Source organism: Saccopteryx bilineata, chromosome X (assembly GCF_036850765.1).
Source record: "Saccopteryx bilineata isolate mSacBil1 chromosome X, mSacBil1_pri_phased_curated, whole genome shotgun sequence".
Lineage (NCBI taxonomy): Eukaryota > Metazoa > Chordata > Mammalia > Chiroptera > Emballonuridae > Saccopteryx > Saccopteryx bilineata.
The window spans coordinates 30,333,115-30,350,282 of NC_089502.1; the positions used below are offsets into that span (position 1 = coordinate 30,333,115).

General features: G+C 37.3%; 1 protein-coding gene across 1 annotated transcript; it reads right to left on the reverse strand.

The window, feature by feature from the left end:
- Nucleotides 1-15,835: 15,835 nt before the first annotated feature.
- Nucleotides 15,836-16,474, reverse strand: LOC136317610 (cancer/testis antigen family 47 member C1-like). Its single transcript, XM_066250438.1, has one exon. It carries the CDS (start codon nucleotides 16,472-16,474, stop codon nucleotides 15,836-15,838), a length of 639 nt encoding a protein of 212 aa, XP_066106535.1.
- Nucleotides 16,475-17,168: the final 694 nt, after the last annotated feature.

Here is a 17,168-nt window from a genome sequence, read left to right on the forward strand (position 1 = left end):
ACTGACCAGGAAGAGGGAGAGGAAAGAAAAAGGAAGAAGTTAACCTCTCAAAATCAAGAAAAATCCACAAACTTTATAATTTGTTCCGCTACTTTTTGTTTCTTTCATCTTCTTGCCTTTATTATTATTATTATTTCTATTTCCTCCACCTTAGTCCTTTTATTCTCTGCCTGTCTTACTCTTTCCTTTTCTTGAATTACACTACCTATAAGTTTTACATTTTATTTTTTCATCCTTACTCTCCATGAGGGTTACACTCCAAAACCCCTCACTCTCTCTCTCTCTCTCTTTTTGTTTTTTTTCCTTTCCTTTTCCCCTTTTTCTTATTTCTCCCTTTCTATTAGTTTCTTCTTTTCTTCTTTTACTTTTCCTCTCATTCAATCCTCAATCACAAACAAAGTATTTAAATTGGGACACAAGCTTTTTTTGTGGCATTTTGGGTGCTTCTTACTTCACGTTTTAACTCATTAGCATTCCTCCCAACCCAGGATCTCCATTCTATTTAGGTTTTGCTCCACTTAATACAATTTTTTTTCCTGTTTCCTGTTTCCCTCTTATCCCTCTCATTATATCTCTTAGTCGACCATGACTTAGAAGTAAACAATTTTATACTTGACCCAAATTTTTTCCTTTTTTGCAGTTTGTGGATCCCTACTTCCTTTTTTGCCCCTTGACCACTTTCCCCCAACTCAGGCCCTCTGTTATAGGCAGTTTTTATTCCATTTAGCATAATATAATTCAAAGTTCATCAAGATATTCTCCTAAGGAGGAGAGGAGAGAAGAGGAAGAGAAGAAAGAAAAAGCAGGGAAGTAATAAATTATTATTGGGATTTTAAGTAGGTTTTTTTCCAATTTTTTTTTACTTTTTCTTTTTTACCTTTGTTTTAACTTTTTATTTTTTATTAATTCTCATTAATTCTATGAACAAGACCACCCTCAGATGCCATCAAGAAAAAGGAAATCAAATATCATGGATACAAAAGATATAGAAGTAACAAAGATAAATGTGGAAAAATCTATAGAGAAAAAAATTAATATATTGGAAACCTTGGAGCTAAATGACAGAGAACTTAAAATAGAAATCCTAAATATACTCAGAGATATACAAGAAAACACAGAAAGTCAATTGAGGTAGCTCAGAAAACAACTCAAGGAACACAAAGAATATATTACCAAAGAAATTGAAACTATAAAAACAAATCAAACAGAGATGAAAAACTCAATTCATGAACTGAAAAACGAGGTAACAAGCTTAGCTAATCGAACAGGCCAGATAGAAGGTAGGATTAGTGACATAGAAGACAAGCAACTTCAGGCACAACACAGAGAAGAAGAGACAGACTCAAAAATTAAAAAAGAGAGAGCCCTACAGGAATTTTCTGACTCCATCAAAAAGAATAACATAAGAATAATAGGTATATCAGAGGGAGAAGAGAGAGAAAATGGAATAGAGAATATATTCAAACAAATTATAGACAAGAACTTCTCAAGCCTGTGGAAAGAACTAAAGCCTCAAATTCAAGAAGCAAACAGAGCACCAAGTTTTCTTAACCACAGCAAACCTACTCCAAGGCACATCATAATGAAAATGGCACAAACCAATGACAAAGAAAAAATTCTCAAGGCAGCCAGGGAAAAGAAGAATACAACATATAAAGGAAGGCCTATTAGATTATCATCATATTTCTCAGCAGAAACTCTACAAGTTAGAAGAGAGTGGACCCCAATATTCAAAGCCCTTAAAGAAAGGAACTTTCAGCCAAGAATACTATACCCATCAAAGCTATCCTTCAAGTATGAAGGAGAAATAAATACAGAAAAGATGAGGGAATGTATCATCAGAAAATCCCCATTCCAGGAACTACTAAAGAGGGTTTTCCAACCAGATTCAAAGAACAAAACAAAACCACAAGTAAAAGCTCCACCAAGAACACAATAAAACCAAATTTAAACTGTGACAACAAAAGCAAAAAAGCAAACAAACAAAAAAAAAACGAGGAGAGGATGAAGAATTATAGTAGCAAAGGACAATGAAGTGCAGAAACACTTATAAAATAGGTTACTACAATGAATATGGTAGGTACCCTTTTCATTACTTAATGGCAAACACTCTTGAAAAAACCACCACAGAAGCACATGTCCTAGAAAAGGTAGCAATAGAGAAAAGAAGGATGGAATACAAACAAACAAAAACAAATGATAGAAAAACAAAAGAGAAGAATCAAACAAAATACAAAACTAACAGAAAGCAATTTATAAAATGGCAATAGGGATCCCACATGTGTCAATAATTACACTAAATGTAAATAGATTAAACTCACCAATAAAAAGACACAAGAGTAGCAGAATGGATTAAAAAAATCCAACTGTATGCTGCCTACAAGAAACACATCTAAGCAACAAGGATAAAAACAAATTCAAAGTGAAAGGCTGGAAAACAATACTCCAAGCAAATAACATCCAAAAAAGGCAAGTGTAGCAATATTCATATCTAATAATGCTGACTATAATACAGAAAAAGTACTCAAGACAAAAATGGTCATTTCATAATGATTAAGGGGACACTGAATTGAGAAGACATAACAATCCTGAATATATATCCACCAAGCCAAGGCGCACCAAAATATATAAGACAGCTACTTATTGACCTAAAAACAAAAACTGACAAAAATATAATCATACTTGGAGACCTCAATACACTGCTGATGGATCTAGATCAGTCATCCAAACAGAGAATCAATAAAGATATATTGGCCTTAAACGAAACACTAGAGCACTTGGATATGATAGACTTTTATAGGACACTTCATCCCAAAGTGACAGAGTATACACTTTTCTCCAGTGTACATGAAACATTCTCAAGAATTGACAGTATGTTGGGCCACAAAAATAACATCAGCAAATTCAGAAAAATTGAAATTGTACCAAGCATATTTTCTGATTATAAAGCCTGGAAACTAGAATTCAACTGCAAAAAATAGCGAAAAAACCCCACAAAAATGTGAAAACTAAACAACATACTTTTAAAAAATGAATGGGTCAAAGAAGAAATAAACTCAGAGAGCAAGAGATATATACAGACAAATGAAAATTACAACACGACATATCAGAATCTCTGGGATGCAGCAAAAGCAGTAATAAGAGGGAAATTCATATCACTTCAGGCCCATATGAACAAACAAGAGAGAGTCCAAGTGAACCACTTAACTTCACACCTTAAGGAACTAGAAAAAGAAGAACAAAGACAACCCAAAACCAGCCGAAGAAAGAAAATAATAAAAATTAGAGCAGAAATAAAAGAAATAGAGAACAGAAAAATTGTAGAAAAAATTAATAAAACAAGAAGCTGGTTCTTAGAAAAGATCAACAAAATTGACAAACCCTTTGCAAGACTCACCAAGGAAAAAATAGACAGGATTCATATAAACAAAATTCAAAATAAAAGACAAGAAATCACCATGGACATCATAAATATACAAAGAATAATTGTAGAATACTACAAAAAACTATATGCCACCAAATTCAAGAATCTAGAAGAAATGGATAAATTCCTAGAACAATACAACCTTCCTAGACTGAGTCATGAAGAAGCAGAAAGCCTAAACAGACTAATTAGCAGGGAGGAATTAGAAAAAACTATTAAAAACCTCCCCAAAAATAAAAGTCTGGGCCAAGACGGTTACACTATTGAATACTATCAAACATTCAAAGAAGACTTGTTTCCTATTCTACTCAAAGTCTTCCAAAAAATTGAAGAAGGAGCAATACTTCCAAACACATTTGATGAGGCCAACATAACTATCATACCGAAACCTGGCAAGGACGGCACAAAAAAAGAAATCTAAAGACCAATATTGCTAATGAATACAGATGCTAAAATAATAAACAAAATACTAGCAAATCGAATACAACAATATATTAAAAAAATAGTACAACATGATCAAGTGGGATTCATCCCAGAATCTCAAGGATGGTTCAACATACGTAAAATGGTTAATGTAATACACCATACCAACAAAACAAAAAACCAAAAACACATGGATCTTATCAATTGATGCAGAAAAGGCATTCGATAAAATACAGCACAACTTTATGTTTAAGACACTCAACAAAATTGGTATGGAAAGAAAATATCTCAACATGATAAAGGCCATATATGATAAACCATTGGCTGACATCATATTTAATGGCATAAAACTGAGGACTTTCCACCTTAAATCAGGAACAAGAAACAGTTGTCCACTCTTATTTAATTTGGTGCTAGAAGTTCTGGCCAGAGAAATCAGACAAGTGAAAGAAATAAAAGGCATCCATATCAGAAGAGAAGAAGTAAAGGTATCACTTTTGCAGATGATATGATTCTATACTTCGAAAACCCCAAAGACTCCACAAAAAGATTACTAGAAACAATAAACCAATACAGTGAGGTCACAGGATACAAAATTAACATACAAAAGCCCATAGCCTTTCAATATGCCAACAATAAAATATTAGAAAACGAACTCAAAAAAAATAATCCCCTTCACAATTGCAACAACAACAAAAAATAGAATACCTAGGAATAAACATGACAAAGAATGTAAAGTCCCTATATAACAAAAACTACAAAGCATTGTTAAGGGAAATCGAAAAAGATTCAATGAGATGGAAGAATATTTCTTGCTCTTGGATAAGAAGAATAAATATAATCAAGATGGCCATAATACCCAAAGCAATATACAAATTTAATTCAATTCCCATCAAAATTCCAATGACATTTTTTAAAGAAATGGAACAAAAACCCATCAGATTTATATGGAACTATAAAAAACCCCGAATAGCCAAAGCAATCCTAAGGAAAGAGAAAGAAGCTGGGGGCATTACAACACCTGACTTCAAACTATATTATAAGGCCACAACAATCAAAACAGCATGGTATTGGCAGTAAAATAGACACTCAGACCAATGAAACAGAATAGAAAGTCCAGAAATATAACCACATATATATGGTCAAATAATTTTCAATAAAGGGGACAACAACACACAATGGAGAAAAGAAAGCCTCTTCAACAAATGGTGCTGAGAAAACTGGAAAGCCACATGCAAAAGAATGAAACTCGACTACAGCTTGGCCCATGTACTAAAATTAATTCAAAATGGATCAAAGATCTAAATATAATACCAGAAACAATAAAGTACATAGAAAAAGACATAGGTACTAAACTCATGGACCTGGGTTTTAAAGAGCATTTTATGAATTTGACTCCAAAGGCAAGAGAAGTGAAGGCAAAAATTAATGAATGGGACTACATCAGACTAAAAGTTTTTGCTCAGCAAAAGAAACTGACAACAAAATAATCAGACAGCCAACTAAATGGGAAATGATATTTTCAAACAACAGCTCAGATAAGGGCCTAATATCCAAAATATACAAAGAACTCATAAAACTCAACAACAAACAAACAAACAATCCAATAAAAAAATGGGAGGAGGACATGAACAGACACTTCTCCCAGGAAGAAATACAAATGGCCAACAGATATATGAAAAGATGCTCATCTTCATTATTTATTAGAGAAATGCAAATCGAAACTGCAATGAGATACCACCTCATACCTGTTAGATTAGCTGTTATCAACAAGACAGGTAATAGCAAATGCTGGAGACGCTGTGGAGAAAAAGGAACCCTCATTCACTGTTGGTGGGACTGTAAAGTAGTACAACCACTATGGAAGAGAGTATGGTGGTTCCTCAAAAAACTGAAAATAGAACTACCTTATGACCCAGAAATCCCTCTACTGGGTACATACCCCAAAAACTCAGAAACATTGATACGTATAGACACATGTAGCCCCATGTTCATTCCAGCATTGTTTACAGTGGCCAAGACATAGAAGCAACCAAAAAGCCCTTCAATAGAAGACAGGATAAAGAAGATGTGGCACATATACACTATGGAATACTACTCAGCTATAAGAAATGATGACATCGGATCATTTACAACAAAATAGTGGGATCTTGATAACATTATAAGGAGTGAAATAAGTAAATCAGAAGAAAACAAGAACTACATGATTAAATACATTGATGGGACATAAAAACGAGACGAAGAGACATGGACAACAGTGTGGTGGTTACCGGGGATAGGGGGGAGGGGAGGTGTGGGAGGGAAGGAGGGAGAGGGGAAAGGGGAGGGGGAGGAGCACAAAGAAAACTAGTTAGAGGGGGCAGAGGACAATCTGATTTTGCGTGATGGGTATGCAACGTAATTGAATGAGGAGATAACCTGGACATGTTTTCTTTGAATATATGTACCCTGATTTATTGATGTCACCCCATTAACATTAATAAAAATTTATTTAAAAAAAAGACTTGCTAATTTGGTTAATACATTGTAAGATGTATTTAAAGTTTGAAATCAAATAAGAATTCAAGTATTAGGATTAATTAAAGTTTAGGTTATATGATACTTGTGTTTTGGTGTTGCAAATTATCTTATTTGTATGTAAAAATATGCTTAAAACTGTAAAACTAAGGAATTAAGTAATATTAAATCATTTAAAAAATTTATCTCAAGCTGCTTCAGGCAGTTGGCTGTTTGTAAGGCCACATCCTGAAAAAGGAGGCACTGAGGAAAGTGGCAATTTAGTTTCTCTGATGCCCTATAATAAACTAAACAATACAAAAGACTTTTAGATATAGAAACTGATGCATCTCTTATTACTAAGCAACATTAGTTTTCTTTGTAGCCCACTTAGGCAGTAGTCACTAAGCTGCAAGGCTTAGGGAAAGTTCCTAACAAAGCTCTAATATTTGGTTTTTACAACAGGAAAATAACAAGGGTCATTTGACCTCTGATAAAGAAAAACATTTATCTTATAAATAATTAAAAGAGCAACTTTTTAAATTACAGTCTAAACTTTCTGACAAGGAGTTTTTTATACTCACTAGGACCAAATTTCTATCAAAGCTCTTAAAGAGTTAAAAACGGCTTGCACCCAGCATAGAACTAACTGTCTTCATACGCAGGAACTGCTATCCTCCTTCATAGACTCCGAATGTTCTATCTAAGAAAATTTAGAAATGTTAGCTCGGACTGTTCTTTCAAAAGAGAAAGAGTTACAATTTATGACTTAGTAGGAGAATCCGGCTGTATTCAAACTAATTGGAATGCTAATGCTAACCCTCTTGTTAATATTACACAAGATGAACTTTTTAGATGGACAGTTTGCTAATTTACAACAGCAATGTAGGTAAAATGTAGGGGTGAGGAGTTGCTCTTATCTCCACTGATACAGGAGACCAATAGATACCTTCCAGATGATTGAAGCCATGACATGAGTCGAAAATAGGAGAAAGAATGTTTTGACAATTAAATAAACTTACCCAGAAGGCAAAAAATGTTTTAATTAAGATTAAGACTTCAAAAAACATCTTTGACTCTGTTTCTAACAATGCTAGCTGTTGTGTCTATAACAATAAGCAGAACTAACTATTCTTACTAAGTTTATATTACTTCCACAAGCAATGTTGAATAGCCCGACACTGTATCAACATTATGTAAATCAACCTTTATAAAAAATTCATCAGAAATATCCTCAATTTTTAATAATCCATTATAGATGATACATTAATAGCTTGTGATAATAATGCTGAACTTGCAGTCATTCTTAAAGCTACTTCTGAAACCTTAAGTCAGTATAGTTTAATTATAGCTGAAGACAAAATTCAAAAATTGTCTCAAGAGTTACAACATTTATTGTAAAAATGAAATTTGCCTGTCTATATAACTTACATTTGTTTTCATACAGCTTTACCAGGATCTATGTCTACTACAAATAATAAAGTTCATCAATTACTCATTAGATCAATAGAAATAGCTACTAAATTTCATACAAGGACTCATACAAATAGAAAAGGTTTAATGCAAAAATTTAAAATGACCAGGCAAGGAGCCTGGAATATTGTTAGAAACTGTCCTCGGTATAGTACTATAAATGCTCCTCCATTACCGAGAGGAATGAATCCTAGAGGAAAACACAGTAATAACCTATATCAAATAGATATTACTCATATTTCTTCTTTTAGAAAACTATCTTATGTACAGTTCTATTAATATTTATTCTTCCTTTCAATAGGCCACACTTTGTCTAAGAAAAGGCTAATTGTGTCATTCAACATCTTATTGAAGCTTTTGATGTTATAGGCATTCCTAAAGCAATTAAAACTGACAATAGTCCTGCCTATACATCTGCTAAATTTCAACAATTCTTAGCATTTTAGAATATTAAACATACTACTAGAATTCCATATAACCCACAAGGACAAGCAATTATTGAACGCAGTAATTACACTCTAAAAAATATGTTACTTAAACAAAAAGGAGAGACAAGGAAGATTATCCCCTAGACTTATGTTACCCAAAGCTTTATTTACCTTAAATTTCTTAAATACAGGAGAAGATAATTTGACTGTTGCAGCAGACATTAGACAAAAAATAACAGTTCTAAGATTAATCAACCTGTGCATTATAAAAATGAGTTGGATCAATAGGTACCTAGTGTAGTGCAACATTGGGGAAGAGGGTTTGCTTGTGTCATTGCAGAATCCAGTGAATTCCTTTGGATTTCTGCTCGCAGAACTAAACTAACAACATGAATAAGAACAATAGATTCTTTCCATATCTGCCCATTGCTGAGAAAGAAGAAATGAATTTCAAAAGAAGAATCTTAAAGAAGCAGCAAGTGCTGATGCCTGGTATTGAAAAGGCTAAAATATCAAGTTGGGGTCAACGAAAAAGCTGACCTTTAATGGTAAAAAGATGCTACAAGCTACTAGAAAAGAAAAAAAATGTTACTAACCTGTTTTTAGCAATGATTGCTTTGGTAAAAATTCCGGTAAGTAGAGCTGAAAATCTTAGTTATGAGGCATATGTCCCTAATCCTCCATTAAGTAGAGATATTCATTAGGAAAATAGTGCCTTTCCTATTTTTGTTAATGACTCTAATTGGCTTCCAGGACCTTTTAATGATAGAAGTCCCTTAGCACCTTTGGAAGAAGGCATGAAATTAGAAAATTATACAATAGGAGTTGAGGGATTACCTATATGGATAGGACAAGAGCCACATTGTCTCAAAATAGAAGCTCAAGCTTGGCTCTCTATTGTCAAAGATAACAGTAAAGGAGAAGGAAAAGAAAAATATTTGTTATAAGGATACGAATTTAAAAGTAATACATCTGTACATGACATGTCATAGATTAAAGCCCTCATGGTTCCAACCCAGTGAAAGGGCAGGGTGCTGATTTAAAGTGGCATAAGAACAATGGTTTAATTACAGCTGGTGGTCAAGGTAATCATACTATCATATGGCATAGAGGAGGGATGTCACCTCGAGCTCCACATATAAAATTTGGTCCTATACAATATCATTTGTAGAAAGTAACCACGGCACTTAAACATATGTCAGCGTAGAAAGAAAAAAATCTGGAGAAATTATCCTTCTAATCATATTATGTTAATCTTTAAGAGAAATGAATCACATTTCATATCTGCTTGTGTTAGATTGCCTTATATGTTTATTATAGGTGAAAGCAAATAGACAGCTGAAAATTATTCAATGACTTGCAATAAGTGTACTTTTTAGACATGTATTAACTCTTCTATTCCTTTTAATGAAAATAGTCAAAGTCTTTACATTTTAAGAACCCAAACAGGAGTCTGGATTCCAGTACAGATGCATTGGATGTGACAGGGTTCCCCTTCCATAATGCTGTTACAACATCTTATTATGTCTTTGAAGCAAACCAAGAGACCGGTTGGCCCGATGAGCACCATCATTATGGGACTAATAGCTGTAACTACCTGTATCTGGAGTTGCATTACATCAAAGTATACAGACTGTGGACTTTGTACAAAAATGGCATGAAGATTCTGAACAACTGCTGACTTCTCAATAATAGTAACATTAATGCTAAAGTTAATGATTTAGAACAGACTATGATTATGTTAAGAGATCAAATTGTTAGCCTGCACAGACAAATTAAGCTAAGATGTGATTAGAATGTAACTCCTTTTTCTGTTACCCCTATTCCTTAAAATCATACTTACTTCCCTTAGGAAAATGTTAAAAAGCATTTGTTAAATCATGATAATATGACTAAAGAAATAATTGAATTACAAAGACATATTCATTAAGCTTTTCAAAGAAAATTAGAAATTCTGATAGGTCAACTTATATTGAAGGGATTAATAAATAATTTATCACAATTCAATCCTATGGAACATATTAAAGGATTTATGGGATCCATTGTAGGACTTTTTATAATAGTATTAATTCTATGTTTTCTTATTTATGTATTCTGTTGACGAATGAAAGCAAGAGAAATAAGGGATGAATGACAGAACACTGTGTTTTCTGTGGTGCTTCATAACATGCAGCATAAAAAAAAAGGGGAGAAATGTGTCGGAAAAATCCATTGAATGATCTTGGATGGGAACACAGCCAACAAGAAAAGAATGTTTAGCCCTGGCCAGTTGGCTCAGTGGTAGAGCGTCGGCCTGGCGTGCAGGGGTCCCGGGTTCGATTCCCGGCCAGGGCACACAGGAGAAGTGCCCATCTGCTTCTCCACCCCTCCCCCTCTCCTTCCTCTCTGTCTCTCTCTTCCCCTCCCACAGCCAAGGCTCCATTGGAGCAAAGATGGCCCGGGTGCTGGGGATGGCTCCTTGGCCTCTGCCCCAGGCGCTAGAGTGGATCTGGTCACGACAGAGCGACGCCCCAGAGGGGCAGAGCATCGCCCCCTGGTGGGCAGAGCGTTGCCCCTGGTGGGCGTGTCGGGTGGATCCCGGTCAGGCGCATGCGGGTGTGTGTCTGACTGTCTCTCCCCATTTCCAGCTTCGGAAAAAAAAAAAAAGAATGTTTTGCCAAAAGAATTGTTTTGTGATTTGAAGGCGAATCACTGAAACAAGTCTATGTGATCGAAAGCAGTTGCTAGACTCTCTTCTCAGCAAAATATTCGCATAAGATTTTACCGCTTCCTTCCAGGCTATTCCTTGAGATAAAAGAAAGGAATGTTGTGGGAACCATAGAAACAATAGCAGTTAATGCCTTTCGATATTGTATTGTTATTAAGCTATCATGCAGATGTATTCCATGTATCTTTAAATAAAGGTTATGCTTGATGCTATGCCAATTTCTCAGTAAACAAGCATTTTGAAATCTTGTGAATAAAAATAGGACACAGCGCGAACTTGGTGCCATTTGCCTGAGTGAGCGGTGGTCCTTTGCTAGTTCACAATGATTTCGTCTGCTGATCTCTCTCTCTCTGTGCCCCGACTCACAACAACAAACTATCATCCTAAATAAGATGTTTATCTTTCCCATGATGCTGTTGCACACTGTAACTCTATGCATCTCTCATATACATGCTTTTTGCTCTAGATATTTGTATCCACAATCAATATATGGTGATAATTTGGTATGTGTTCTATGAACTATAGAAATGATCCCTGAAAGTATAGTCTTTGCATGTTTTTTAGACTTTATACCTATACCTGGTATTATTTTTGTATCTTCCTTGAACCAGCTTTCTCCCTTATGTATCATTCTGCTGCCATCACCTACTCTTAGCCCCTCTGTCTCTCAGCCCCTGTGAATTCCAGCCTCCTGCCCAGTCCAGCCCTTGCCATCCTGTTCTGTTTCCCTGCAACAGTCCTAAGCCAGTGAGTTAAGGCTGGTCCTCCAAACGGTGAGTCTCACCTTCTTCCTCTGGGGCTTTAAACGAGTGCTTTTCAAATTTGAGCTGCATCACAATTCCCTGCAGGGCTTGTTAAAACACAGCTTGCTGGGTCTACCCTCAGAGTTTCTGCCAGAGTAGGTCTTGGATGGAGCCTAAGAATTCTTGGGTGATGGTGATGATGCAGATTTGAGAATGAAATATTGAGAGCCACTGCTCCAGATCAACATCTGGGCACAGCCTCAGCTTTCCTTCAGAACTGTGCACTACAGCCTCTCTGTCTACCAGATGTATAATGCAAGTCACACATGTACTTTTAAGGTTTCTTACACAGCTAAGTAAAAAAGAAAAAAAACTGCAAAATTTATTTTAATAATATATTTTAATTCAATATATTACCACTTAAACAGGTAATCAGTATAAGAGTTATTAGTGAGACAGGTGACATTGTTTATAGTTACAGCACATCTCAAACTAGACTAGCCATATTTCAAGTGCTCAGTAGCCACGAATGGCTAGTGTCTAACATAGTGGACAGAGCAGCTCCACAGGTTTGACGTCATCTTTCTCTTCACAAAAAAATTGCTTTGAACTTGACATATTAGTTTATTTTGGGCTGCCATAAAATAACTTATACAGGCTTACAAGATAGTGGAAAGTGATTTCCTTCAAAACAAAGGTAAGTGGGAGATTTGAGTCAGGATCATCCAAATCAAATCAGCCTGCTTTTCAGTTTAATTAAAAACAAACTTATTGTTAACTAAAAGAAACACTGTAGAATATAACTATAAGAAATGAAATATATCATTGAATATCATTGTTTGAGTGGTGAACTTTGGAATGATATCAGTATTTATTAAAATGCCATGGACTTATGAAAATGAAAAATTTAAAAGAATGAAAAACAGTTTCTTCTTTCTCTGTCTTCTTTCTATTCCTTCAAACTGCAGGATGAAATGAGAGAAAATATACAATTAATACAGCATTAACCAGCTCCAAAGACTTTCTAAATCTAATAGCCCTATGTGTATCACCTGCATTTGTGTGCTATATCTCAACAAGTAGAGAAGAATGGCACACTTCCCTCTGGTGGCCTGCCTTCAGGACATTCAGTCCTGTCCAAAAGATCCATTGAGACATTTGGTCCACACTAAAAGGTCCCTGATAATTAGTCCCGTCTAAAATGCCCATGCTTACAAAACATCCTTAATTCAAAGAGCCCATAATGTTGATTTACACTTCTGGATTACAGAATTAATACATAAAAAAATTACTACCTTGTTTTATTGGTCCAACAATTGTATTGTGACTGTACCACCAATAATAACCCTTCTTGCCTTGGTAGCCTAACTGGTAATGGCACATTGGATTAGGTAGAGGGGTCAGAGTTCAAATCTTGCAGGAGAGTGGAATTTAAACATCAAGGATCTTTTGGTATGGACCAAATGTCCAATAATCATAACCAGTACTCTGGAATATAAGGGTGTTCCTGTAACTGATGGCTTCAATCATGTGATCATACAAACCCTGTCTCCCTCTTGCCTACCTAACACCATAAATAGTTTCTCAAGATGCTTCTTTTCCTTGAGAAGCCGTTCTGGGATTTAAACAAATCTCTCCACCTTAATAGCTTGTGTTCATTCTACAAGTGATACTCTTACCCTCCCAGACCCTCAGTATTCCATATATCTCATAGGAGAGGCTGTTACAAAATATGCAGCTGTGAAAGTGTAAAAAAAAAAAAAGAAATGTCAATCATTTACATATACTCAAAAATAAGATAGGCCTTGATACTTAACTACTCATTCAGTGATAAACAATCATGCTATGACTAAGTTTCTTTTCTTTTGACTGTCATATAAAATACAAAAACCTACAACCAAACAAACGTTTACGTATTAGTTATTAAATGTGGTTCTACCTAGCAACAGAGGGAAAAAGGGGATGGAGGGGGTAGGGGTAAAAAGAGGGAATGAGGGGTGGAAAGAGACTTTGCAGGGGTATGAGGGGCATAATGTGGTGTATAGGTGGTATATTGAGTGGGACACTTGAAAACATGTCAACACAATCAATTAAAAATAAATTTTATAAAAAGAAGAAAAATAATACTATAGCAGAGACCTGATGATGTGAGAATGAAGAAAATGTCGAATTGAGCATTCAGTAAATACAAAGCATTAATAATAATTCTGGTATTCTGACATTGTAATATTTTAGAACACAGCAACTGGAGTCCCTAAAAGCCAATCATTTTAGAATTATAGAGGGCCAGATTTAAAAGGGGCCTTAGAAAGCTCTTAATCCAAATTATTTTCTTCTACTCTTAGTGCAAATACTTCTTCTGGGGCCTAGGAAGCATGTTGCCCAAGTACGGTAAATAGATTTAAATAAACATACAACATGAAAAACAGAAAAGGAAAAAATGTGGTCCTTCCAGAAATTAGTAACACTTTCTTTTTTTTTTTTTTTAACATTTTCTTATTTGTAAGTATTCCTTGTCTCCTAATTAGTACAGGACACTGTATTTCTGTGGCTAAATAATGAAGGCCCAACTAGGGCAGAGCCCAGCGACCTGAGCTTCTGCATCTAGTAATGTTTTAAAATAACTACTGGTCTTAGGTATTGACACAGTTCTCATTTGTTAGTAGTCTTTACAGGAAGGACAGAGGGCCTCATAAGAACTAATGAGTAGCCATGAAGTATATATATTTCAGTACATAATACATGTTATATTACTAGGTATATGAGTATAATGTTAACATGCCAAGAAGATAAAATTGAAATTTTAAACTAGTTTTAAACAGACCTTTTTTCTTAATTTACTGGGGAAATTAAAATAACTAAAGCTGTTGGTAACAGGTAAATGCCAGGAATGGTCGGGTGATACCCAAAGCTACACACAGATACCTGGATTTTCCGGGGCTGTTCTCTGCTGAGTCCATGTCGCTTTGGGGTCCTTCTTCTTTCTTGTTAAACTCCTCTTCTTCTTCCTTCCTTTCAGCATCTTGGGCTTCTTCCTCAGCGTTTTCACATTGATATTTACTTGTTCCTTTAGTTAAGAATAAGACAAACTTTGGGACCAGACATTCACAGAAAGAAATCCCAAGTTATAAGAAATGGGGACATCCAGCACTCAACCCGCAAGTGAAGCAAGACAATGGAAGTAACCAGGAAAAGAACAGCTAGGCACCTTCCTACTGGTTGATGCAACACTCCTGCGGCCCCTCATTGCTGCTGCTCGATTGTTTTCGTAGTGACCTGATTTCCCTAGTAAAGCTGTGCTGCTGATGCCTGCTGGCCCATCAGAGAAGGGATCAGAATCATCGGGGTCTAGGGCATTCATAGGGTTTGGTCAGAACTTTCTTGTGAAAATATTGTTTCCTTCACTGACAAATTCTATGGTGAAGTTCAGTTGGTCCTCAACCCCATGGGGGGATATATATATACATACATACATACATACACACACACACACACACACACACACACACATACACATTAAAATTTTTTTTTTCAAAGTCTCCCTATCAGTTCGTAATGTTTGCGGGTTGACTTTTTAAGGCTCTTGATACTTTTGGCAGCCATGAAGCAAACAGGAGACATGACATTGGCTTTTTCCTCTCCTTTGGGTTCCCCACCATGTCCTGCCTGCTCACTCCTGAAACCTTCCCCTGGGCCGTTCGGACATTCGCTGATAGGCTGTGCCCTGCACTGAGGAGCTCAGGTTGCTTAGTGCAGGTTGGGAGAGAGCAAGGTATTTTTTCTCAAGGTGGGGGAGGTCGTTATGAAGTTGGGCTTCTCTTCCACAAGGCCTGTAGTGCAGTGGTTCTCAACCTTTCTAATGCCGTGACCCCGCAATACTGTTCCTCATGTTGTGGTGACCCCAAACCAAAAAATAATTTTGGTGGCTGCTTCATAACTGTAATTTTGCTACACTTATGATTTGGAATGTAAATACCTGATATGCATTATGAATTTTCCGATGGCTTTAGGCGACCCCGGCGACCCACAGGTTGAGAACCGCTGCTGTAGTGTGTTCAGGGCCCCAACCCCCCTGGTGCACATGGCCAGCCAGGGCGCCAGCTGTGCCTACAGGCCTTGGGGCTTCCCTGGCCCTGGGGCCTCACAATCCTGATGCCTTTTCTGCGTGATGCTCACCTTCCAGGGCTTCAGACTCCTGCGTGGGCTCCTCCCTGGCCTGGGGCTGGTCCTCGGGCTCCAGGGCCAGGGCACCCTCTCCAGAGCCTGTGGCTCTATCTCCAGGGCCCTCAGGCACCAAGACTGCAGCCCCTTCTCTGGTGCACTGGTGGGCCTGGCCAGGGATGCCGGACAGATGAGGTCTGGCCGGGACCGTTCTGCGGCGGTCGCGAGGTCGCTCAAGGATGTGGTCATTGTGGTATATGCGGTTCAGCGACCTGCTCACCGCGTCCATGAAAAAGTTGTGAAAACCCTCCCTAGGCAACTGGCGGGCGGCTTCCGGCACATTCCAGTTCTGCTCCATGTTGTCCTCCCCCTCGTCAGCTGCCCTGATGTCAGAATCCTCGCTGACCCTGCCCTCTGGGACTTCCACTGCTGCGGCTTCCTCCCCCAGGCCCCTGATAGCCCTTCCTACTACCTCCAGCCCGGCTACATTTTCCCCGTGGAGCTCCAGGTCTTGAATCACCGCCCCCTCATCTCCAGCTTCCCAGACCCCGGCTCCCGCCTCATCCATGGAGCTCTCCTGAACACCGGGGGCCAGGTTTCTATCACCAGAGTCAGACATGGCTCCAGGAAATACCTCAACCTAGACGGGATCAGGCTATGGCGTCAAAGGCCAAGATGGTGGCCTACTGGGAGGAGACTGCGGACCGTGGACCCGGATGTGAGGTGGACGGAGTCGTAGAAGGGACAATAGTCTCCGGTGGTGCCTGAAGAAGCCCAGGGACCACTAGGGCAGGGGCGAAGACACAACAGGGGGCCATACGCTTTGGTCACAAGCTCACTGGCTGAGAAGCACAGATTGACATGTCGTATGTCCAATAAATGACCAAAGCCCTTCAGTTCCAGGATGGCTTAGAACTGCCTCTCTTTTCTTTGAGGCTTTTGGGTCCTGAGCTGCCTTCAGGTACACACAAGTTCTGTCCTTTTAATTTTGCGATTGTCTGAAAAACTATAGTAGTCTAATATGGAGGCACCCTGGGCCATATGAACTGAGAGGCATTCTCCTATTTTCATGTGCTAATCGGTCAGATGAGTAGGGAAAGAATCATAAAAATGCTGTGCGGCCCAGACCTCAGCAGCAGTAACTTTCCCTTCCCAAAAAATGAGAGAATAACGTGGACTTATAATGTGGTTAAAGCTACTTGGAAAATAATATAATTGAAATAGATGCATTCACAACTGTGTATTGAGATGGTAAATGGCAGGACCTGGAAGGTAGGTAATAAACCTGACATTCACTTCAAACCTCTAAAGAA